The sequence below is a fragment of the Oncorhynchus mykiss genome, chromosome 30 (genome assembly GCF_057628025.1).
Source record: "Oncorhynchus mykiss isolate SJ-2025 chromosome 30, ASM5762802v1, whole genome shotgun sequence".
NCBI classification, from domain to species: domain Eukaryota; kingdom Metazoa; phylum Chordata; class Actinopteri; order Salmoniformes; family Salmonidae; genus Oncorhynchus; species Oncorhynchus mykiss.
Window position 1 is genome coordinate 21,449,632 of NC_143051.1, and position 26,138 is coordinate 21,475,769.

Genomic DNA, 26,138 nt, shown 5'->3' on the forward strand with positions numbered 1-26,138 from the left:
CTGGTAGAACTGATTTAAGTTTCCCTGCATTAAAGTCTCCGGCCACTAGGAGCGCCGCCTCTGGGTGAGTGGTTTCCTGTTTGCTTATTTCCTTATACAGCTGTCTGAGTGTGGTCTTAGTGCCGCAATCTGTCTGTGGTGGTAAATAAACAGCCATGAAAAGTATAGCTGAAAACTCTCTAGGCAAGTAGTGTGGCCTGCAATTTATCACAATATACTCTACTTCAGGCGAGCAAAATCTAGAGACCTCCTTAGATTTTATGCACCAGCTGTTGTTTACAAATATGCACAGACCGCCCACCCCCCCCTCGTCTTACCGCTAGCTGAATATCCATGTCGTCATTCAGCCACGATTCCGTGAAACATAGGATATTTCAGTTTTTGATGTCCCGTTAGTAGGATATTCGTGATCGTACCTCGTCTAGTTCCTTGTCCAATGATTGCACGTTGGCGAGTAGTATTGATGGTAGCAGCAGCTTTCCCACTCGTCTTTTCCGGGTCCTGACCAGGCATCCGGCTCTTTGCCCTCTGTACCTGTGTCGCCTCCTTTTGCAAATAACGGGGATGATGGCCCTGTCGGGTGTTTGGAGAATGTCTTGTGCTTCTTGCTCGTTGAAGAAAAAATCTTTGTCTAATCCGAGGTGAGTGATCGCTGTCCTGATATCCAGAAGCTCTTTTTTGCTGTATGATACAGTTGCCGAAACATTATGTACCAAATAAGTTACAAATTACGCAAAAAAAACACACAATAGCACAATTGGTTGGGCGCCCGTAAAACTGCTGCCATTTCTTCCGCCGACATTTTTCTGTAAAAGGTGGTATTGTCACACCCTGATTAGTTTCACCTGTCCTCGTTATTGTCTCCACCCCCTCCAGGTGTCGCTTGTTTTCCCCAGTGTATTTATCCCTGTGTTTCCTGTCTCTCTGTGCCAGTTCGTCTTGTATTTTTCCAAGTCAACCAGCGGTTTTGCCGTTCTCCTGCTTTTTGCATTCTCTTTTTTCTAGTCTTCCCGGTTTTGACCTTTGCTTGTTTCTGGACTTAGTACCTGCCCACCTGACCATTCTACCTGCCTTGACCATGAGCCTGTCTGTCACTCTGTACCTCCTGGACTCTGATCTGGTTTTGACCTTTTTGCCTGTCCAAGACCATTCTCTTGCCTACGCCTTGGATTAATAAACATCGTAAGACTCCAACCATCTGCCTCCTGTGTCTGCATTTGGGTCTCGCCTTGATAGGTGTGTTTTGGAAAATTAATAGGAGAGTGCATGTGAATACAGCAAGAGCTCGGGAAATACTATAGTTTATAGAATGACATCAGAGTCCCAAACGGCAGAGCCTTTGTTTAGTCTGATGCTCTGTCCAACCTGCGCAGACCTAAAAGATGACTCAAATGGTACCCTATTCCCTATTTAGTGCACAATCTTTTGGCCAGGGCCCATAGGCCCAAAGTAGTGCACTTTTTAGGGAATAGGGTGCCATTTGGGAAGTTGACCTACAGGATGGCTCACTGAGCCCTAATGTGTTCATGCATTCAGATGAACACTGTAAAAGCCTACCGAGTCTAAATATTAGGATGTGTCATGGATAAGATTACATTGGTATACGTGTAGCTACACCAACATACTTTACAGTAGATGAATGAACAGAGCCAATGCTATCAGCATTATACACACTCACATAAAGAGCGAGTGTGTACTGTGAAGTGGAATTTTGTCTAAAACAGGAAGTCACCTCTGATAGAAGTCAACCATTTGCTCTGATAAGAATCTCTCTGATGGTATCAGTGACGAGGTCATCTTCTAGCTAGACGAGCACCCGTAGAGACCAGGTGATTGTGGGGATAGTGTCCAGACAGTAAAGTGACTGCTGCATTCTAAAGGTTGTCCCAAATGGCACCCTACACCCTATTCTCTATATAATGCATTACTTTTGACCAAGGCCTTTTGGGATGCAGCCCAACTGTGAGATTAAGAGGATATACCTTTTACTCTAAATGGGTTAGTCTGTGGTGCCTGGTGGAATCTGCAGCACATCCTTCTACCTCACTAACTCTGATAAGACAAGTGACACATCTTGGCTGGTTGTCTGAATCTGCCCCACTCTCCAGATCCTAGACGTTGATAGGCCGGTTGGAGTTACAGCTGGATGACATTTTCTTGGGGAGGATGGACTCAAATAGAAACTTTTTGTAGAGCTAGCTAGTCCCACTCCTTGCACCAACCATAACCCCTTTTGTAGGGCAGTTAGTCCCAACTCTAACCCCCTTTTTGTATGGCTAGCTAGTCCCACTCCTTGCACCAAACCTAACCCCTTTTGTAGGGCAGTTAGTCCCAACCCTAACCCCCTTTTTGTAGGGCTAGCTAGTTCCACCCCATGCACCAACCATAACCCCTTTTGTATGGCTAGCTAGTCCCACTCCTTGCACCAAACCTAACCCCTTTTGTAGGGCAGTTAGTCCCAACCCTAACCCCCTTTTTGTAGGGCTAGCTAGTCCCACTCCTTGCACCAACCATAACCCCTTTTGTATGGCTAGCTACTCCCACTCCTTGCACCAAACCTAACCCCTTTTGTAGGGCAGTTAGTCCCAACCCTAACCCCCTTTTTGTAGGGCTAGCTAGTCCCACTCCTTGCACCAACCATAACCCCTTTTGTAGGGCTAGCTACAGGGGTCCTGCCTCTGCTTTGGTCTTACCAAGCTAACCATTTTAATTCAAACATTTTTGGTTTTAATTTCTTTGCACAAATAAAAAGACAGTTTGTACAGAGTCCAAAACAACAACAGTATGTGCAGGAAGGGAGAAAAATCCCAGAAGGGCTTGTCGAGTAGCCCCCCCCCCCCCCCCCCCCCCCCTGACGGGGACGGGGAGAGCTTGACAAGATCAGACGGAGTGAGTTCCAGATCAAATCTGAACTATTTAACTGAACTCTTAACCATACATTTTAGATGTGTGCCATAGAAGTCCATTATTACAAAACTATTTGGATAGTAGTCTTTCAATTACAATGTCACATGATAGAGAAAAAAATATACACATTTTGAGAATGCAACGACCCATATTCCTTTGACATTGACTCTGATTGACAGCTCAGGTACTGCCCCCAGCTAAGGTAATGTCTTCAGGTGAACAATTCCCTCAATGAAAGACTAAATTCACACACATGCTGGGACATGAAAAGGCCCAGCCACTCTGTACCTCTCTGTACTCTGATGAGTTGTTCTAATGCGTGCCATATAGTCCCACGTCCTCGCTGAACAAGTAAAGTATATAGGGTTTGGTTTCCTTTCATGGAAGGGAACACAGTGCCCAAAGCTGGGCCTGGGAGTGGACTTCTAGGTTCCCACAGTGGACGGATTGTGTCAGAAGTGGTGGAATCTTTTTGATGTGACCTTTCACAGGAAATTAATCCCTCTAATCACACACACAAACACACACAGCGTTCCAACATCCACTGTTACTGAGCTGATCACCGTATCACTTTATCACTTACCTTTATTTAACTAGGCAAGTCATTTAAGAACAAATTCTTATGTACAATGACAGCCTACACCGGCCAATCCCGGACGACGCTGGGCCAATTGTGCGCCGCCCTATGGGACTCCCAATCACGGATGGTTGTGATACATTACACATAAATAGTACCAATATAAAACAAACACAGGGATATAGTACAGTAGATGTACTTTTTATAGTAGAATGGGGGTAAATAAAGGGCAGGTTGTGGCCTTGTCCCAATGCATCCTGGGGGCATAGAATCTTTGTCAGTGGCAGGTGTTTGGGCAGATTCAGGCAAAGCACAAGCCTCTCAGGAGCACATAGTTATTTTCATACAGGAGCCAATTAGATCTCAGGTGGTTCAGATCTGATTTTGTCCCTCAGTAAGACATAGATAACCACATCAAACGTTGTTCAACCTCAACCTGTGATTTACTGTGGGGAACTCATGGACACTCATCAAAGGTGAGCGGCAGCGACACACCGCTAGTGAACCTGAGGTCGCTAGTTAGCTGGCTGGCTGTTCTCCACACAAAATAAATTCCTGACTGATTGAACTCACTGGCTTTATTGCCTTTTTTTGTGCTCTCCTTTGACTGGTTCCAGATCTGTTTGTACAATCCAAACAATGACCATATGAGTTGGCAAGACAGCACAAACAGAACTGGAACCAGGCTATGTCTGCCTAGCCCCAACACAATACAATCAACCAGTTAAATCGATCCTCGTCAATGTCCCCAGCCATAAAACCTTGAATCAACCAAACATAAACAGATAAGGAAACCAAATTAAAAGAGGATTATGATGAGTGTACAGTACTGCATGCCTTGCTTTTATAGACTGAACAAGCATCTCGTATGCATCCCAAATGGCACCCTATTGGTCCTTGTCAAAAGTAGTGCACTATATAGGGATAGGGTGCCATTTGGGAGCAGGGTGCCCTTGATTCATCCTCTTCAGCCAGTTGGTTCCAGTTATGGTAACATCCTGTGACAGGGATGCTAACCAGATGAAGAGCTTCTGTTGATGACTCACCGGTATGAAGGCCGTCTGCCTGCAGCAAAAGAAGAGAAAAACGAGAGAAAGAAAGAGAAAGAAACAATGAGAGAAACCACAGCACCCGTACATGAAAAGGTACGTGTGAGTGAAAGCATTTTGGACGATATCTCACCTTGCAGATTCAATTACACAGGACAAACAAAGGGGTTGACAATGAAATAGATCAAAAATACTTCATCTGTGCAATACCTGAGGCTAACTTTGTGGAGGAGCACAATGGGACAGAGAAGCTGTCCTGAACACTGTGACAATATCACAGGTTGTCCCAAAATCCCCCTGTTTCAGACAAAAACACACAGGAGAGCTTCCCATGGGAAAGCTCAGTCTTAATTATTGGATACATTTATTCAACAATATAAGTAATGTAATGGTGTACCATCAATCTATAAGGCTTTTACTCAATGTGGACTCAAACTGTTCAGTGAACTCAAACTGTTCTATACTGTTCCAAGTATTGAGAACTTTGCATGGTTGTATAAGCCTACAGTATTTGTTATTGATGTGCTGCAATGTGCACTAACAAATAAAGAAGGCTAAATATAAGGCGCCTACATTTTTCGTCTAACCACATGGTGCAGTCGCATAAAAGCATAAAAGCAAGAATGGGATTGAACTGAAATAGACTGTCTGTGGAAAACTACAGCAGGGACATAGAGGAAACTGGAGCACGAGTCCATCTGGTGGCCAAATAATGAAACAAAAGTCTGTAGTTCACAGGAAGATGAGCATGCGCCAAGGCTCCTGTTCAAAAGGAAAACATTTACATTTTAACGTGGCAGTTGTGGCAGTCATTAAATATTGATCTCTTTCGGCCTGACCTTTGTTTTAGATTCAACTACAGCTACATTAAATCCTATTGTTTTTTTTAGAACATGGGATGGCTGTATTTGATATGCTAATTACATGTTTATTTTCTTACAAAATATGTTTTATTATCAAAACAGAGATGAATTATTCTGAGCTTCAAAATAATTTTATTATAATGAAGATGAATATGCCATTCTATGATCAACACTGTCTACCAGCTATGCAGCACTACAACGTATGCTACATCACCAAAAGTATGTGGACACCTGGTTGTCGAACATCTCATTCCAAAATCATGGGCATTAATATGGAGTTGGTCCCCCTTTTGCTGCTATAACTCCACTCTTCTGGGAAGGCTTTCCACTAGATGTTGGAACATTGCTGCGGGGACTTGCTTCCATTCAGCCACAACATTAGCGAGGTCGGGCACTGATGTTGGGCAATTATGCCTGCCTTGCAGTCGGCGTTCTAATTCATCCCAAAAGTGTTCTATGAGTTGAGGATAGGGCTCTGGGCAGGCCAGTCAAGTTCTTCCACACTGATGTCGACAAACAATTTCTGCATGGACCTCGCTTTGTGCACGGGAGCATTGTCATGCTGAAACAGGAAAGGGCCTTCCCTAAAATGTTGTCACAGTTGGAAGCACAGAATCGTTTAGAATGTCATTGTATGCTGTAGCATTAAGATTTCCCTTCACTGGAATTAAGGAGCCAAGCCCACACCATGAAAAACAGCCCCAGACCATTATTCCTCATCCACCAAACTTTACAGATGGCACTATGCATTGGGGCAGGTAGCGTTCTCCTGGCATTCGCCAAACCCAGAATCGTCCGTCGGACTGCCAGATGTTGAAGCATGATGATCACTCCAAAGAACTTGTTTCCACTGCTCCAGAGTCCAATGCGGCAAGCTTTACACCACTCCAGCCGAAACTAGGCATTGCGTATGGTGATCTTAGGCTTGTGTGTGGCTGCTCGGCCATGGAAACCCATTTCATGAAGCTCCTGAAAAAACAATTATTGTGCTGACGTTGCTTCCAGAGGCAGTTTGGAATTCGGTAGTGAGTGTTGCAACTGAGAACAGGTCCCGTTCTGTGAGCTTGTGTGGCCTACCACCCCGCGGCTGAGGCGTTGTTGCTCCTAGACGTTTCCACTTCACAATAACCAGCACTTACAGTTGATCGGGGCAGCTCTAGCAGGGCAGAAATTTGATGAACTGACGACATCCTTTAATGGCGCCACGTTGAAAGTCACTGAGCTCTTCAGTAAGGCCATTCTACCCCCAATGTTTGTCTATGGAGGTTGCATGGCTATGTGATCGATTTTATACAACTGTCAGCAACGGGTATGGCTGAAATAGACGAATCCACTAATTTGAAGGGGTGTCCACATACTTTTGCAAATTTGAACTGAACATTTCACTGAGGAACATTCTTTTAATTTGGACTCACATAGGTCATGGCCATATGCCAAACAACACCCTAATTCCTATATATAGGAAATAGGGTGCAATTTGGGATCCAGATCATATGACTGATATCCATTGAAGTTTTCACACCGTACAGAGATAGCTTAGTATCAAAGGCATGCAGAGAGGTGAGAAAGAGTCAAATAGCTCTTTCATCCCACTAACCTGACCTAAACTGCTCAAAGGTCTGGAGGGTGGGTGGGGTTGGGCTACAACCCCCAGAAATGTCCATCCTTTCATCTACCTAGCCCTTCACTCTCAATAAAATCCCACAGTTGAATTCCTCACTTCTTTATATATCAGATACACACTGATATCCAATCTATCTATTTCAATACCTGATATCACAGACCCAACAATAGGTAAAACCCAACCGCCCCGTGCAATATTTCTATATATCATCAATTCGGCTGTTATGGTTCATCTGTTCAGAGCCTACAGTAGTTCACATGGGATAATTGGTGGGGGATGGGGATTGGTTAACAGTGTGGGATGAAAGAGAGAGAGCTTCAGAGCAAAACTTCCCAACCACTACAAAGGACTCAAGAAGCCAAAGGGTTCAAGAAGCCAATGTTGTCCATAGCAGAGCGTTGACACAGTCTGCTACTTTCACAGCTTTATGGATGGGAAATCCGATCAGGGTAGTGCCACAGAGGGTGAAATTATACCTATGACACATTTTCTCTCTATTGTAAGCTATATCTTTTGTTATGATGCCAAGGCTGTTTGGAATTCAGACACTAGACCAGATCAAGTGTTAGTATATCAAAGTTTGCACCTGTTCTTTTCAAAAGTGAATAGAGCACAAGTAAACAAGATAGGAAATACAATCTTTAGAAAGGGATCAAGCTTAAAAATATATATATTTTTGTTTATGTCTGTTTTTGAATTGTATTGCCTTCTGAAAGTGAAAAAGCCTAGTAATTCTAGCCCAAGGTATTGTACAGTGATCCTATTATGATCGACATAGCATTCCATCTACCAAATCACATTCAGGTCGTTCACCTCACTGTGCATTCCTGACATAATGTCGAAGGTACACTCCTGAGGTGTCAGATGTCTGACGTATCTTCTTCATTTTCATACCTTTTGAACTGGGACACATCTGAAAATACTTCACCCTTAGAGATTTGTTCCAGAACACTCAGAGACCATAACACTGTCTCCGTCTGTCTCTTTCTAACTCTCTCTCTCTCTCTCTCTCTCTCTCTCTCTCTCTCTCTCTCTCTCTCTCTCTCTCTCTCGCGCGCGCGCGCTCTGTCTCTGTCTGTCTCTTTCTAACTCTCTCTCTCTCTCTCTCTGTCTGTCTGTCTGTCTGTCTGTCTGTCTGTCTGTCTGTCTGTCTGTCTCTCTCGCTGTCACCCTGTAAATCTCTCTCTTTCTGTCTCTATCTCTTCCTCTCTCTCTTTTTCTCTCTTTCTCTCTCTCACAACGACTATGAAATCAGTCTCAGAATGACTATGAAATTGAAACAGTGTACGTGATGGCTTCACATTGTACTTCAATTTTGTTTTTGCAGTGTTTAATGTATTGAATCTGAATCATTCAAATTAAAGTTAGACTGTCTTATTGGCCTATTTCTATAGAAGTTTATCCTTACAGACTCCACTCTCACACAGAAATGTAACAATTTTTGCACTCGTGTAGTAACGACTGTAGAGCCATTTGCAAAACATAGAAAAGCCATTTGCAAAACCCCAGTGTTACATATGTTACGCTAAGAAGCCTTTACAATCTTAATAATGCTTATATAGTACCAGTCAAAAGTTTGACACACCTACTCATTCAAGGGATTTTCTTTATTTGTACTATTTTCTACATTGTAGAATAATAGTAAAGACATCAAAACAGCACTTCATCATTCTCCTTCTTGGTCAAATAGCCCTTACACAGCCTGGAGGGGTGTTGGGCCATTTTCCTGTTCAAATTATAGTCCCACTAAGCGCAAACCAGATGGGATGGCGTATCACTGCAGAATGCTGTGGTAGCCATGCTGGTTAAGTGTGCTTTGAATTCTAAATAAATCACTGACAGTGTCACCAGCAAAGCACCCCCAAAACATCACTCCTCCTCTTCCATGCTTCACAGTGGGAACCACATATACCGAGATCATCCATCCACCTACTCTTCGTCTCACAAAAACATGGTGGTAGGAACCAAAAATCTCACATTTGGACACATCAGACCAAAGGACAGATTACACCAGTCTAATGTCCATTGTTCATGTTACTTGGCCCAAACAAGTCTCTTATTATTATTGTTGTCCTTTAGTAGTGGTTTCTTTACAGCAAATCGAACATGAAGGCCTGATTCACTCAGTCTCCTCTGAACAGTTAATATTGAGATGTGTCTGTTACTTGAACTCTGTGAAGCCTTTATTTGGGATGCAATTTCTGAGGCTGGTAACTCTAATGAACTTATCCTCTGCAGCTGAGGTAACTCTGGGTCTCCAGTGGCGGTCTTCATGAGAGCCTGTTTCATCATAGCGCTTGATGGTTTTTGCGACTGCACTTGAAGAAACTTTCAAAGTTCTTTACATTTTCCAGATTGACTGGCCTTCATTTCTTAAAGTAATGATGGACTGTAGTTTCTCTTTGCTTATTTGAGCTGCTCTTGCCATAATATGGACTTGTTTTTTTTACCAAATAGGGCTATCTTCTGCATACCACCCCTACCTTGTCACAACACAAGTGATTGGCTCAAACACATTAAGAAGGAAAGAAATTCCACTATTAAACTTTTAACAAGTTACACCTGTTAATTTAAATGAATTCCAGGTGACTAGCTCATGAAGTTGGTTGAGAGAATGCCAGGTGTGCAAAGATGTCATCAAGGCAAAGGGTGGCTACTTTGAAGATTCTAAAATCTAAAATATATTTTGATTTGTTTAACACTTTTTTGGTTGCTGCATCACAATCATCACCGTGATTGGGAGTCCCATAGGGTGGTGCACAATTGGCCCAGCGTCGTCCAGGGTAAGCTGTCGTTGTAAATAAGACTTTGTTCTTAACTGACTTGCCTATTTAAATAAAGGTCAAATAAATGTGTTATTTCATAGTTTTAATGTCTTCACCATTATTCTACATTGTAGAAAACAGTACAACTATAGAAGAACCCTTGAATGAGTAGGTGTGTCCAAACTTTTAACTGGTACTGTACATTTTGTAGCAATGCTGGAATTCACATTTATAAATTCAAAGTCTATTCATGCCTATTAACAATAGTCATTAGACCTACTGTAAAAAGTCTCCCCACTAACTTGATGTGAAATATAAAACATGCAAAGTGTTGATCTAAATTATAATATCTATTTTTCGAAGGGACCATAATAGAGATAAGCTCTGTTGCTAGATCTGGTGCAAAAAGCTCTTTATTATGCTGTGCATGGTTCCTGATAAATAGACAAATAAAAAGTAGCTTTCAGATTTTTCATCCACTTTCACAGCAAACTCTTTGTGTCTGGAATGTTAGCTGATACATCTCTGATATATTTCCGAATTAGGACCTTAATATTTACTCATTTTATAGTAATACAGAATATATGATCTGCTGAATATGATGCCTCTTATTTATATTATGCTATGCTACTCCACCTTTATCAGGCGATTTAAGATTGACGCTTCAGGAGCGAATCAGCACCATGGACAGTACCTGCATCAATACGACGTCATGGACAACGCCCTGCAATACACAAACGCATCATTCTTGTAGTACAGTGTCACAAAACTGTCTTTTCATTTAAAATCAAATGATTTGCCAGCTCACTCCTTAGTTAAATGCAGACTTCTACTAGCCTACAACATCCATCACTGATTTTCACAATTTTACCGCTCTCTTACGCCCGCATGGTCCAAATGATTACGCACGTTTTCAGCGTAAACGCTACTGTACTAATTACTCATCTTTTGTTCCCCATTCATAAGCTGCTACAATATCATAACAGTACGCTTTCACTGTATACTCCCCTTTAACTGGTGACGGCCCCTTTAAGGGTTATGTAGAGAGAAGGGCTGATGTAGGACGACTCCTCTGTGTGCGCTGCCATCCTCATCATGGCCTCCAAACAACCGCCGCTGCTACCGAGAATGAGCACGAGCAGACGAGCTGTTGGCCCTTTCCTTCCCCGCGCGGAGACCAACAACGTTAAGCCGAAACAGAGGCACCGGTAGAGGGGTGCGCGCCGGGGGATCAAGCCTCCGAGCTCATGCCACCCCGTTCTCTTCGATGTCTTCGTCAAAAGCCACTTACAGCCATTTGTCAAAGAGGGATGCAAACCCGGGCGGCGGCAGAAACATGAACACGAATAGGGATTATTCTATCAATCTATCCGTGCAGCAAGTGCTGAGCCTCTGGGTGCAAGGCACGACGCTGCAACATTTCACAGGTAGGCTATGTACTGTATGTCACATTATTACTGTACAGTGTAAACACATGTCGTGCACTTGGCAGCGTTTCAACCGTTGTGTGTGGGATCTGGCTCGGTTCACCCAATTACCGGTGCTGTAGGCTACACACAGGGCTGGCCGTTTTCTATTAATTTACTGTACTGTTGGATAGAATGGGGTGACATGGGCAGCTGTGCGCGTCCATTTTTAAAGGGAGAATATACACGGTATGAAATATCAACCGGGCACCGGTAACTGCCCCGAAGTGTTTCTTCTGTCGGTCTCCATACTGCAGCCTACCGGTACCTTACTTTTTATTAAGAGGCATGCGCCTCTCAATGCCTTGGTGTCACTTGAATAACAACGGCCAATGTGTTACGGCAATTAAATTATAAACACAAATATAATTTAACTCGGTCATCGAATGAATAACACATATATTCTACCGGTTAATGCATCATTGTGCTGCGTGAATGCACTTGGCACTGTGAAATGTAGTGTTGTCATCTCTGTTGCAGCCACACAGCCCTCTTCCTTTGTCTTGCGGTCGAGTAATCACAGGTAATTAGTGTCATCCTCACCAACTCCGGATAGGCTGTCTGGGGTGTTCTGGGGAGATATGGCACATCCATCCACGCCTTACATTTACAGTGTGTGTATGTGATATGTGTGTGTAAAAGGAGGCCTAGACGCTGTATTGTAGACTACTGTGACTGTTCTGCACAGCAATGGGTAACTTCTAAATGACCATAAGTATTTGTTGAAATGTAAACCGTCATGAGTGACAGTGTCACAAAAGATGATTAAACACCCGACTAACCAGTCATTACAATTAGGACTCTCTCTCTTTGTATTTGTCTGTCTGTCCATCCATCTGTCTCTCTCTCTATCCTCAAAAGGCTTTTACAAGGTCTTATTTATTTACATAATGAGATGTGATATCAGCATGCTAGTACATTGGTCACTGTACTTGTGGTATTCATTTTCAATGAGTGAAAATGCTAAAGTGCTAAGAGAATACAATATCCTAAGAATACAATAACCTAAGAATGAATTGGGCGGTGGAACAATTGACATTACAATGTCATAATAACAAGATATTTCAAGACCTCTCTTGACTGGAATTCCTTTTTGCCTTGCAAAGAGAAGGATGGACACACTGTATACGGGCATCATAGCTGGCATGTAGATGTTATGAGAGCAAGCCCAAGCGGACATCCTGGGCCGAGAAACATGAAGAAAAACAAGACATGGAATGCGTCCCAAATGGCACCCTATTTGGGACACAACCATGATTAATCATGCTGACTCAGCAGGGAAGTGACTCACAAGCACAAGTATTGCAGAAGTAAAGTTGCTGTGGTGGTTAGACAAGAGTAAACCAATGAGTGCCATCCAGTATCTGGCAGCAGGACTGCCATACGATCCTCAAAACCAGTCATGAAAAACAAGCTACAATTAAGTTAGATGCCCTAAGCAAGTTCAATGTAGACTCACACAGTGGCCATAAACTCTACAAGTTATGATAGACAACTCCTTTATACTTTTACAGTGTCACTCACAGACTCCTCTGGCAGAGTACTTTAACACATGGTATTTCCTGTGAACATCCATACCAGCAGTTTCACTTCTTATTTCCTTCTCTATTCTCAGTCAAGAACAAAAACATGCCATTGTTTTTCAGTTTAAAATCGACAGGATGATGTAATAAGATTGCATGCACCCAGCAAAGAGATTTGCCATTGTCTTTGTACAATGTGATTATTGATGTGCTCAGATGGATTACTGCTGATTAGTGATGGCACCATCAGTCTTTTCATGCTTTCTTTTCTCTTGAATTGTTCACACTTCTGTCACATGTTATTGCCATGTTATTCCATCCTATTAGCATCTCATTACATGTTATTACAGTACTCAATGACAACTTTCAGGTGTTTTTCACAGTACTGTATCGTTGCTGTTCTCTGTCATAGGGGACAATCTCTCAAAGCCTGACTAGGCTGCAGCAGTGACTATGACATTACTATCCAGAAGAATGGGCCCTGGTCGAAAGAAGGACCCTGGTCCAAAGAAGGACCCTGGTCAAAAGTTGTTCACTAAATATGGTGCCATTTGGGATACAACCAATGCCTTGCAGTGCCTTTGTAGGCTCTATGGGTCAAACGTTTGATCGCTTATCAGTGGAATGGGAACAAAATGCTTTTCTCTTTCATGTTTTGTGTTAGCATGTGAGGCCAGCTGGCCCCCACTGTGTGTTGTGAAAGCTGCTGACGGAGGCCCCCAGGTTCGTGTTAGGGGATTAGCAGCATAACAAACATTAATAATACTACAGTCTTCTGACTGAGGGGTTGAGTTGAGGTTTGGGTTGCATGCCTGAAGATGACACAGCACCTGTACTACAATCCAGAGTACAGACGACCTCAACTCCATCCCCCCAACCCCTCACACACATAAAATATGCACGCATGCACACACACACACACACACACACACACACAGTATAAGCGGTGCCATGCAGAGAATGGTGCCGCTGAGCTATCTATGTTCCAGTGGTGTGACAGAGCAGAGGTGTGTGGTGTACCCCTATGCACCACAAATCCAGCCAGGCTTAGTGTTGGGCGGCAGCTGCTCAGCTAGCGCCATCCCGGGGCCTGTGTGGAATCCTAATGGAGTTGGCTGGCGGTGGCGTGCCTCTCTGGCCCAAGTCTGGCCCTGCTTGCTCCTCTCTATCCATCTATCTCACTCTCCTTATGTCTCTCTCTTTCCATAACTCTATGTTTCACTCTCTTTCTCTCTACCTCTCTCTCTCTCTACCTCTGTATCTCTCTACATCACCCTCCTTTTCTTTACAGTATCTCGTTCCACACCTTTCTTCCTTGACTGGCGTGCCTCTCCAGTCTGGCCCCAATTCCTCCCTCTCTCGCTCTCTCACACAGACACTCTTTCCCTGTACCATCCATCCTCCTCTCTCTGCCACTCTCTGTCTCGCTCTCGATACATCCCTCTCCCTCTCTTTACAGTACCTCGTCCCGACCCTGTCTTCCCCTGGCATCTCACTCCGCTGCCAGATGGGAGGTGACCACAGATAGGGGCCTGTATTGTAACTCATCACAGCCACTGTGCTGACTGAGCTGGCTGTGTGTTCTGTTTAGACCATGCAGGCTAGGCAGCACAAAAGGCCTTGTGTCACTCCCCTATAATGTCTCTCTCTCTATGCCGAGCGTGACAGCTGTCGGCCTGATCGATACAGGAGGAGGTAGGAGGTAGGCACTCAGTGGATTGTGGAACAAGGTCAAATGGATATGCTAAAGAGTTTCTACTGATTGATACATTACTTTGCAGAGGGGTTTAAATTCCCATCCCAACGGTAGCGTAGCAGATGTTGACACATTAGACGGCACATTCAGAACATTCAAATCATTGGCACATGTATTGCCAGAATGTGATAACATGTCCAAAATCCAATCAAATCATTCTGAGCTTCCATTCACTCTCTCCCCTACCCCCAAACATCCAGCCGATGTGTCAGTGGAGCCAATCTGGCCCCTCGCAAAGCTTGTCTCTCGGAGCCTGTAGCCCAGGAAACAAGGAATAGAGAGAGGGAGAGAATGTGAATAGGGCTCTCTGCAGTACCCTCTCTGGGACTTCATAAGACTGTGTCCCATCCTCCCCAACACATAACGGTCTCTATATTTGTGGAGGAGCTCTTTGTGAAATGGGATAATTAGACTGTATGTGAACCAGTTTAATATCTCGTGACTAGTTCTGGGTGTCCAAGAGATGTGTCAGTTTGGGGTTTTCATTGGGGTAATGTTGAGTCGTACAGTAGTTCCCCTGACAGGAGCAACAGAGCAGGTACATGCTCAGTATCCAAACATTTCTCAAAATTTGAAATAACATTGAATTGAAATGCTTATTTAAGTGCTTTTAAATCATTCACTGAATGGATTTAATACCCTTCATAAATCATCAAAATGGGTACCTGGATTTGAGATGTTAATGCTTATTTAAGTGCTTTTAAATCCTTAACTGAATGGATTTAATACCCTTCATAAACCTTCCAAATGGGTACCTGGATTTGAAATGTTACCGCTTTAATCTCTAACAGCAGACTATGTCTGTGTAGGGTGTCATTTGGAATGCAGCCTGTTTTGTTGCATAGTGTTTATTACGATGCTCGGCTGCCTTCTTGATGGGCCCAGATTGAAAATCGGATATGTGCTGCTGCTTTCTGCCTCCCTCTCTCTCTCTCTGTCTCTGTCTCTCTCTCTGTCTCTGTCTCTGTCTCTGTCTCTGTCTCTGTCTCTCTCTCTGTCTCTCTCTCTCTAATTCAATTAAATTCAATTCAATTCAAGGGCTTTATTGGCATGGGAAACATGTGTTAACATTGCCAAAGCAAGTGAGGTAGATAATATATAAAGTGAAATAAACAATACAAATGTACAGTAAACATTACACATACAGAAGTTTCAAAACAATAAAGACATTACACATGTCATATTATATATATATACAGTGTTCTCTCTCTCTCTCTGTCTCTCTCTCTGTCTCTCTCTGTCTCTTGTCTGTCTGTCTGTCTGTCTGTCTGTCTGTCTGTCTGTCTGTCTGTCTGTCTGTCTGTCTGTCTGTCTGTCTGTCTGTCTGTCTGTCTGTCTGTCTGTCTGTCTGTCTGTCTGTGTCTCTCTCTCTCTCTCTCTCTCTCTCTCTCAGATATCATCCTGTACCTGTGTTTTCAAACAAAACACTTTTCTGTGGGTGTTTGTTTAGAGATACGTCTAAAACCACATGCTTGGTTCTGTCTTCAGAGCAATGGCCATGTTCTCCGACACCTCGCAGGGGTTGTTTCTTCAAATGTGTCTATTCTAACCATATGTTTTCCATTCAGAAACCTGTGTGTACAGTACAATCCACTTTAAAATGTCATACTTGATTTGCCCTAACAAAATTTTTTAAATTAACCTAATGAGTCCCACGGTAACTCTGGTTATACCATTGGATTTGTCTATTTCTTCTGCATCCGTAGATACCAACCATTAATCTGTGTGATTAACGGGGGCTGAGCTAGAGCGGTGTTTGTGAGACAAGGGCAGCTCCCTAAGGGGGCTGGGGCTTTTATACAAAAACATCTGTAGAGTCCAAATGTTTTGAGCTACAAATTAATAAAAATATATCTATGAAGAGCTGAGAAACTCAGAAACATGCTAATTTTATTCTAGGAAGTTTACAAGCCACAAGAGTCGTTAGAAGATAAGGGGTTCTTCTACATCGAAGACCATAGGAAATCCCAGTACATAGTGTCTATAATACTGTAATAAATTCATATAGTTGCTGTCAAACTCCAAGCTCCACACAGTTGTCACTGACTAGCTGGATATTCATTTCCCAGTGAGCAAATAATTTCTGTACTCATAGCATTCATCTAAAATCATTTCTGTACTTATAGCATTCATCTAAAATCATTTCTGTAGTTATAGCATTCATCTAAAATCATTTCTGTACTTATAGCATTCATCTTAAATCATTTCTGTACTTATAGCATTCATCTAAAATAATTTCTGTACTTATAGCATTCATCTAAAATCATTTCTGTACTTATAGCATTCATCTAAAATCATTTCTGTACTTATAGCATTCATCTAAAATCATTTCTGTACTTATAGCATTCATCTAAAATCATTTCTGTACTTATAGCATTCATCTAAAATCATTTCTGTACTTATAGCATTCTTCTAAAATCATTTCTGTACTTATAGCATTCATCTAAAATCATTTTTATCAAGTTTTTGCTTTGGCGGACATTGTTTCTTTTTATTGACCTTTATCAATAAAACGCATGAATGCAACTGTTTATGTCAAATTGTTTTCTATTCTACTTGTAGCCCCGGTTGTCCTGAAAATAAAATGGTAAAACACTTCATTGTGAGGCTCAATATATACATGCAGATAAATGAAAGTCAGATAAAAGAAAATCTGATTTTTTGCTGTGGTCTTGGGATTGACAGGGTTAATTACAATCTACATAATAATTCCCATTTCCTGTTGCTGCTGGATTATTTTCCTGCTGTAACCAACTGGCTCAAATTAAGATCCTACACTTGTATGTCAACATTTCTGAGGTTGTTGGTATGCCTACAGAGCTGTCTAACTGACCACTCTATTCGATGCGTGTTGTTTCCCTGTGTATAACCACTCGACTGCATGTGTTCTTTCCTACCCTCTTCTCAGAGATGTGGTACTGGGTGTTCCTGTGGTGTCTTTTCTCCTCGCTCTTCGTCCACGGGGCAATGGGCCTGCTCATGTTAGTCATGCTGCAGCGCCACAAGAGGGGTCGCCTCATCACCCTGGTCCTGGTCAGCGTGGGCTTCCTGGCCTCCTTGGCCGGTGGGGTCATCACCAGTAAGTCACCGCCCACTTTGTGTGTGTGTGTCTGTGTGTGTGGGGGGGGGTGTCTCTGTCTGTTTGTCTCTCTGTCTGTGTGTATTGTCTCTCTGTCTGTGTGTATTGTCTGTCTGTCTGTCTGTCCATCTGTCTGACTCTCTCTATGCCATTGTCCTCTGTACACATGCTCACATTTTTACCCCAAATATCATCCTCCCTACTCTGATGTATCATCTTCCAGTCCAGTAGCTAAGTATATCAGAGAGTGGTACATAGTACTGTATCTTTCTGTGGAAATAGACCGGTCTTTTTATGTGTCCCAAATGGCACCTTCTACCCCACATAGTGCACCCATAGGGCTCTGGTCAAAGCAGTGCACTGTATAGGTAATAGGGTGCCATTTGGGACGCAGCCTGTGAGTCTGTGAGCTATAGTACGTAGGCTATGACAGGGCAGGAGCTCCTGAGGACAGGGCTGGGTGAATCACACTCCATCACAGAGAGGCAAGCCAAGCCAAAAATAGACAGACCACTTTATTATTAATGTGGAAGCTCGCCGAGAGAGAGAGCAGACTATTGCCTGTGCATTGCCCCGTGTGTACGCTGAAACAGCTAAGAGCTAGCACCGTCTAGAAGCAGCCAGCCAGTAACACTCTGTCAAGAGGGAGGGAAGGTGAGGTTATTCACTGGTCGACTGGCAAAAGTCAGACGTCAACAACTTTGAGCCAGTTTATAGGTTATCGCTCCCTTGTCTTTTCTTTACAATGTTGACTTAAAGTAAGATTTGTATCTTGGCTTTGAGATAAGATTTTTTTTAAGTTGCACTCAGACAGTTGTACTTTTGAGACCTTCTTCAATACCGGCGATTGGCGTATTGTGAGAGAAGCATGACTAAATTGTCGGGAGAGAGAGAGAGTGATGCATCCCAAATGGCACCCTAATCCCTTCAGCACTAGTGCTCTATGAAGGGAATCGGGTGCCATTTGGGATGCATCCAGAGTGGCAAGTAAACACAGTATGGGGTCAGGCACTCAATCACACGTATTGATGCGACCAGCTTTAAAAGGGACATCTTTTAACGGTATTACATCTGCCCATGCAGGAGGTTCTACGGAGACAACTTTAGATTCCAGTAGGGAACTATGACGATACGAGGGAAGGATGAGGAGAGATCATACACTGAGTGCACAAGACATTAGGAACACCTTCCTAATATTGAGTTGAACCCCCTTTTGCCCTCAGAACAGCCTTAATTCGTTGGGGCATGGACTCTAAAAGGTGTTGAAAGCGTTCCACAGGAATGCTGGCCCATGTTGGTTGGATGTCCTTTGGGTGGTTGATCATGCTTGATACACACGGGAAATGGTTGAGCGTAAAAAACCCAGCAGCGTTGCTGTTCTTGACACACTCAAACCGGAGCGCCTGGCACCTACTGTCATACCCCATTTAAAGGCACTCAAATCTTTTGTCTTGCCAATTCACCCTCTGAATGGCACACACACACAATCCATGTCTCAAATATCTCAAGGCTTACAAATCCTTCTTTAACCTGTCTCCTCCCCTTCATCTACACTGATTGAAGTGGATTTAACAAGTGACATCAATAAGGGATCATAGCTTTCACCTGGATTCACCTGGTCAGTCTATTTCATGGAAAGAGCTTTTTTGAGTGTATTCTTATTGGTACTAAAATGCTATTGAACTGTCTGTGCCACAGTTGACAAGCCTTGACTGGCTGCCGGTATGTGTCTGCAGGCCCATTGTATGCCATATTTATAGTCATATCAATGTCATATAATCTATATGTGTGTGTCTCTTTCCAGGTGCGGCCGTGGCAGGGGTGTATCGTGTGGCAGGGAAGGACATGGCCCCCCTCCAGGCCCTGGTGTTTGGAGTGGGCCAGACCACACTCTCTGTAGTCATCTCCTTCTCACGTATACTGGCCACTCTCTGAAGAGATGACTCTGCTACACGGACAGACTCACTGACGAACAGACACACAAGAGAGGAGAGAGGAAAGGGGAAGGGAGGGACATCCCACCAGTTACACAAGCAGAGACGGCAATGGGTGGCAGTTAACTGCATGTAGTATTTGAAGGAAAACAAACAGTCAAATAGAAGAAGTGAAGAAGACGGTGTCCCAGTCCTAGACGTCTAGACATTTGGGGATGGATGAATGTGGAAGAGTGCCGCCTAGTGTCTCTGTTCAGCCACTGCTACGTTTGCTAGAGCTCCCTTTGCTACAAGGGACCTCTCAATGCAGGCCTCACTTCTGTGTGTCAAAGACACACACTTCCTTGGGCTCTCCACCAGTTGGCGATGTCCACAGACTCTGTCAAGTGTCAAGCCAGTGAAACCACATCCTGAACTGAAAGCTAATTTGAGGTTCTATGTGCCGATGTCCTTTGGGACTTAACTTCAGTGTTGTAAAGGGGAATGCTTTCATGGCCATCTCTACAGACGGTTGAAGGCTTTCTGTTCTATTTGTGGGGGGGAACTCCACATTTTTTTTTACAGTAAAGACAAACCACAGCAACCTGTAATTAATTGAACAATTCAAGTCTACGGTCCTTGAAGTGCCACGGTACTTTGATGAGATGGCCAGAACAAAATTGGACCTGTGAAGACCCACCATCATTCTGACATGCCTGAGAGGTTGTAAACGCAACGATGATGGTCAACCAAACTACCATTCAGTGTTAAAAAAATCTACCAACCACAAACAACTGGATCTTCTGTCCTTGGAAACTGATATCCTAATAACCATTCCTTCTTGTAAAGTATTCTAACTACCACAGCAGGTTTTTTGTTTGCAACAATCCATAATGCTTAACCTTTGCACTTTCTAAATGTTGGTGATCCACCTCCTTTACCTAAGAGGTGTCTAAATAGAGTAGGTTGTTGAGGTTCCGTTGGTTCAAAGTTACTATGGAGATAACCACTACGCTTGTTAAGGGCTCTGCATACGCAAACGGAGCTGACGTAGGTCCATCATTTGCGTTGACAGTGTAGAGCCCTTTAGATATTTGTCAAGTCTAGACCAGTCCAGGTTGTCCAACGTACTCTGGGGAAATAGCAACTCTGACCATGAACCTTGTCTGGAGAGGGTCAGAGTTGCTACTTGGTTCTTACAGGGTTTTATGGAGGTAAACTAATGTATTAACTGAAGTACAAAGAAAGAATTGTCCTAGTAGTAGCAGCTGTATTGCTTCTTGAGGAATATCTCTGATAGAGTATCTCTTGGAAGTTTTACTGTCTGTGTTGTGGTGCAGATTTACTGTTAAGGTTTAGCGGTTGGAATCCAGCCGCTACTTGGCTGTTGTGATAACAATGTTGTCCTGACTCCTATAAATCCCACTCCATAGAGAGCCATTCCTGGAGAAGGTCAGAGACTTAGTGTGCATCCCAAATGGTACCCTCTCCCTATATAGTACACTGCTTTTGACCAGGGTCAATAGGACTGTATAGGGAATAGGGTGCCATTTGGGAAGCATCCCCTACTGCTGCTGAAACAGCCATTTTCTATGGCTCCCTGCCTTCCTCCCTGTTAGTTCTTGCTAATCGTGTGTGTATTGTTTGTGTTTTAACTAAGTTTGACTTTGCATATTGCACTGACAACGGCCTGCCTTTATTTCGCACAGTTTGTTTTATGATATTGGTCCCAGTGGGTGACCCATAGATCCATATAGGATTTTATACAGTATGTCCCATCACCAGTACACACAGTGGGTCCCAAAAAGCAGGTTTTTGTCCAAAATGGCACCCTGTGCCCTTCATAGTGCACCCTTTTTTGACCGTAGCCATATGGGTTTGAGAAGCACTGCTGTGGTTTTGGAGGTGCTTTTGGGACTGCAGAGCAATGTTTTTTTTGTGGGGCCCTGTGGGACTAACCATAATGAATGTGTTTGTGTCTGTCCTGTCCACCCTCTGGAACAGTTCACATTTATTAACCAACTATAGGACAGGTCTTACTGCATCCCAAATGGCACTATGTTCCCTACAATGTGCACTACTTTTCACCAGAGCCCTATGGGGGAATTTGGGACGCACACATTCACTCCTGGAATTGAAGGGTTGCAAGGCCCACTGGTTTGTACCTTACAATGTCATTCATTTTTTATCAATAACTGACGATATCCCATCTCTCAGTCACTTTCATTTGTCAGTAAATGACTGTGGACCAATAAAACAAGGCCCTCTGCTGCACCCTAAACTAGTTGTGAATACCACACCAGGCCCTCTGCTGCACCCTAAACTAGTTGTGAATACCACACCAGGCCCTCTGCTGCACCCTAAACTAGTTGTGAATACCACACCAGGCCCTCTGCTGCACCCTAAACTAGTTGTGAATACCACACCAGGCCCTCTGCTGCACCCTAAACTAGTTTTGAATACCACACCAGGCCCTCTGCTGCACCCTAAACTAGTTGTGAATACCACACCAGGCCCTCTGCTGCACCCTAAACTAGTTGTGAATACCACACCAGGCCCTCTGCTGCACCCTAAACTAGTTGTGAATACCACACCAGGCCCTCTGCTGCACCCTAAACTAGTTGTGAATACCACACCAGGCCCTCTGCTGCACCCTAAACTAGTTGTGAATACCACACTAGGCCCTCTGCTGCACTCTAAACTAGGTGTGAATACCACACCAGGCCCTCTGCTGCACCCTAAACTAGGTGTGAATACCACACCAGGCCCTCTCTGGAAACAAAGGGTTTGTTTTTATGCCAAAGGACTTCATTCTCACATGTTAGCTTTATTTGTTAAGGGTTCCTTATTTTTTGATTGTTGTTATTATTGCTGAGAAAGTATGAATCGCTTTAATTTCAGAACCATTATTTTGCACTGAGCTAAACAGATTTAAAATCCCCAAACCCACAAAAAGTTAACAAAATTTGCTTCATTTTGGCTTAATATAAAATTCCAGTGTGTGACCTAATTGAGTGATCTAAGAGTGTTTACCAATGAAAGTGATTGCTCTGTTTTTTCCTTAGTTATGTAATTGACACCACTCACCTTCAATACCCAGTCTGCGCACCAGAGGGAGCCAGTACGCTGAGTATTGAATAAGTGATAGTAGTAGCCAGTGTCAGTGGTGGATTTGGATTGATACAGTAATGATCGTGGTTGTTGTATAGAAGAAAATATACCTGTGGCAGTTTTTTGATATGGTCAATTTGTATTTGATTCTAAAATGAATTCCTGAGGCTTCCAGATGGTCTGGAAACGACTGTGTTTGATAATTTGCCTAATCTAATATGACTATCCAATACTATCTCTCTCAGTACTCTCTGATTAAAGAAAATACTTGGATAAAACAAACTATAATCAGCAAATACTATTAATGATCAAATTCCCCAGATCAACTGAATTCATTTTGTATTAGTAAGTTATTACACTCATTTTAATATTTTTGGCTCGAGTTCGGAGACCAAATGTGAGTTATTTCTGATGGCTCTACAATGCTGTCATAGCGATATTATCTAGATATTTCTGTTTGTGAATGAAACTGCGTTTGAGAGTTGGATATGGTGCATAGGACTTGTGACAAGAGTGTTGTTGTGTGATGTTGTACTGTATGTCTGTGTGGTTGTATATGTGAGTGTTATAACAGGCATTAACTTGTTTTTTTTTTTCAGAAGGGGCCTGCATTACAATTGTCATTGCAGCATCTGAAATGCTTTATCGAGTTGAGCAAAAGGGGTAAGGACCTTGTCATAGGTGTAACACTGACTGACCCAGTGTGTTCAGAAATGTTGTCTTACTGAGCAATGTCTTACATAATGTGTTTTTAAAATCTTTAAAAAATAATGTAATCTACAAGGTGTTCACAACTACTTTTCTGCCAACAAACCAAGCACTATTCTTGTTGAGAGACAAAGAAGCATAGCTTTTGTTGTTCAGATCAGTGCACCGCGATGCATCGGCTATTAAGGTAAATAGAATACAAAGTTCTCATCAGAGGGATGTGTACCATGACATGTACTGGAAACACACATAGACATCATGACTGCGCCATGGACAATATTTTGATACCCATAACATGTATTTGTCTATACAGTCTATTACCACATTTCAGAACGTCAATGTGTGTGCCATGAATTCAAATGTTTGGAATCTGATGAGGACGAGTAAGAATTGGGTTGTCTGTTTTTGGTTCTATCCCTGTGTGATTGTGGGTAATCCTTGGTTTACACTGCAATAACTCAAAGGGGACATTCTGCAACAGATGATCCCTACAGTTTTAAATAGCACCAACCGCCATCTGACCGTACGAAGCCCTGTCCTAGAATCCTCCTCGCTGTGTTTCTCATGAGTTTATAGCCCATGCCACCCCCTCAGTGTTGTACAAAATGCCACTTACTTTCCACTGACAAGTCGGCCCCTCAGCAATTGCATGCGCAATACAACTCGGATAATGTGTGTGAATGGATTTGGACAATCCATTATAGACATGGTGTGCAAAACAAGTGACACATGTAGATAATGTATAATATGTTATTTTTTAATTTTGTACCAGCGAACCGCTGATGTTTATAACTTGCCTATTTATGTACAAATGTTCTCCTGTACATACTGAGCAGTCAGTTGAAATAAAATGTTTTACAGTAAAAATACTGCTTGCTAACATTGTCACTTGTTCCTAAATGTATTAAATAGATTTCTTCATATAGTAAAGTATGTTCAGCTGAAGGATACTGTAAAAAATACCATTAGCATTAGTAGAAGTATTATTGGGACTGTGATGCTGAAGCTCTGCCTTTCCTGGCAATCGACCATGGCAATCTACCGTTCTGCTTTCTAGAAGCTCCTGTTATGCAGTATACCATCTGTACTTAATGTTTTCTCTCCCTTCCTCTACCACATCACCCCTCTGTTAAACTTTCCTATCTTTTCTTGCCATTATTCTCTGTTCCTACCTCCTTTTGTCCTATCTATCCGGCCCTCCCTCCCTCCTGTCAAAATGAACACTACCTACAGTCTGACCATGCTGAATCCGTACCAGGCTGGCACACCCCACCCACAGATCCACGCACATCCCCAACACAAATCCCCATTGTGTTTCCATATGACTCTGCCATTGTTTACTGGGCTCAGGCCTGTCATCTCCCATTCATGTCTGGTCTCCTGGCATTGCTCGCAAGAGTCTGCCCAGCGGGATGTGCTGGATGTGGAGTCGATGCCAGGGAGGGATCATGAGAGGAGGGAGCGGCCATTTACTGGGGCTGGCGCTGCCAAGTGCCACTGCTTGGGTGACCAGCCGCTTCCTTCTCTGATGATCTAGAAAGGGGTCCAACATCCAGTTTTAGGTGGAACAGGAGACCACTGGAGATGGAGCCTGGAGCCTAGGCTATTTATAGACAAAGCAGTTAAATAATACGTGCTCTAAATACTGCATAAGAGCCATTTTGAACTGAGCTGCTGAATGACGTGGTGTGGCCGCCCCTTGGGTTTGAGGAAGTTTGCTGTTTCGGCTAGTATGGTACAGCCCTTCAATGTTCAATGAGAGCCCTCAGTACGTGATAGATCGTCACACAGCAAGTGGAGCCGAACAATCGTAAAGATCTTGATCCGATCTTAGTCTCCATGTCAGAACAAAATACTATTTAGAACCATAGACAAGTGTTCTTTCCGTTGATATTTGTGTAATGTGCCTTGTCAGAGGATTCAAAGTACGTGACTGGAACCCAAAAGCTCAAGGTTTAGATGCCTAGTCTCCTATTACTGTATGTCCTAGCAGCCTCTGAGCTGTACTACCATAAGTACTCAATGTCCAAGGGTCATTGTTAACTTTATTTCCTAATATAGGCTGATTGAGGTGTGTGTGTGTGTGTTGGAATTGAATCAGTAGCTTGTAGAATGAAAAAGTAAATAGTCTCAAGTCGTTATCGCCATGTTTTCTTTTTTTGTTGTTATTTTACTCACCTGAGAGCGCTGCGTCCTGGCTAGCCCTGTGGTTTCTTCCAGAAGGCTTCAAACAAGGGACTGTTTTATAACCAGTAGGAGAGGGTTTTATAACCAGTAGGAGAGGGTGTTATGACCAGTAGGAGAGAATTTTATGACCAGTAGGAGAGGGTGTTATGACCAGTAGGAGAGGATTTTATGACCAGTAGGAGAGGGTTTTATGACCAGTAGGAGAGGGTTTTATAACCAGTAGGAGAGGGTTTTGTAACCAGTAGGAGAGGGTTTTATAACCAGTAGGAGAGGGTTTTATAACCAGTAGGAGAGGGTTTTATAACCAGTAGGAGAGGGTTTTATAACCAGTAGGAGAGGGTGTTATGACAAGTAGGAGAGGATTTTATGACCAGTAGGAGAGGGTTTTACGACCAGTAGGAGAGGGTTTTATAACCAGTAGGAGAGGGTTTTATAACCAGTAGGAGAGGGTTTTATAACCAGTAGGAGAGGGTTTTATAACCAGTAGGAGAGGGTTTCATGAGTAGGAGTTTGGCTGAGAGGAGCTGTTAAGAGGTCAGTGGCTGCTCTGTGGCCCAGTCTGAGGTTATGTCCCAAATGGCACCCTATTCCCTATATAGTATACTACTTT

The 26,138-nt window shown here is 43.1% G+C and overlaps 1 protein-coding gene across 1 annotated transcript; it reads left to right on the forward strand.

Moving 5' to 3' along the window:
• Positions 1-9,213: 9,213 nt before the first annotated feature.
• tmem170b (transmembrane protein 170B) lies at positions 9,214-24,208 on the forward strand. The gene is made up of 3 exons (XM_021560094.3): positions 9,214-11,212; positions 17,439-17,609; positions 19,414-24,208. The coding sequence occupies exons 1-3, from the start codon at positions 11,053-11,055 to the stop codon at positions 19,542-19,544; spliced, it is 462 nt and encodes a 153-aa protein (XP_021415769.1). The 5' UTR covers positions 9,214-11,052; the 3' UTR covers positions 19,545-24,208.
• Positions 24,209-26,138: the final 1,930 nt, after the last annotated feature.

What these genes read in the sequence shown, in the direction of transcription:
- tmem170b (XM_021560094.3), top strand. Translation starts at nt 11,053, where the DNA reads ATGTCTTCGTCAAAAGCCACTTACAGCCATTTGTCAAAGAGGGATGCA. An exon ending in GACGCTGCAACATTTCACAG is followed by an intron (nt 11,213 to 17,438) that starts GTAGGCTATGTA and finishes CCCTCTTCTCAG; the next exon opens with AGATGTGGTACTGGGTGTTC. An exon ending in GGCCGGTGGGGTCATCACCA is followed by an intron (nt 17,610 to 19,413) that starts GTAAGTCACCGC and finishes GTCTCTTTCCAG; the next exon opens with GTGCGGCCGTGGCAGGGGTG.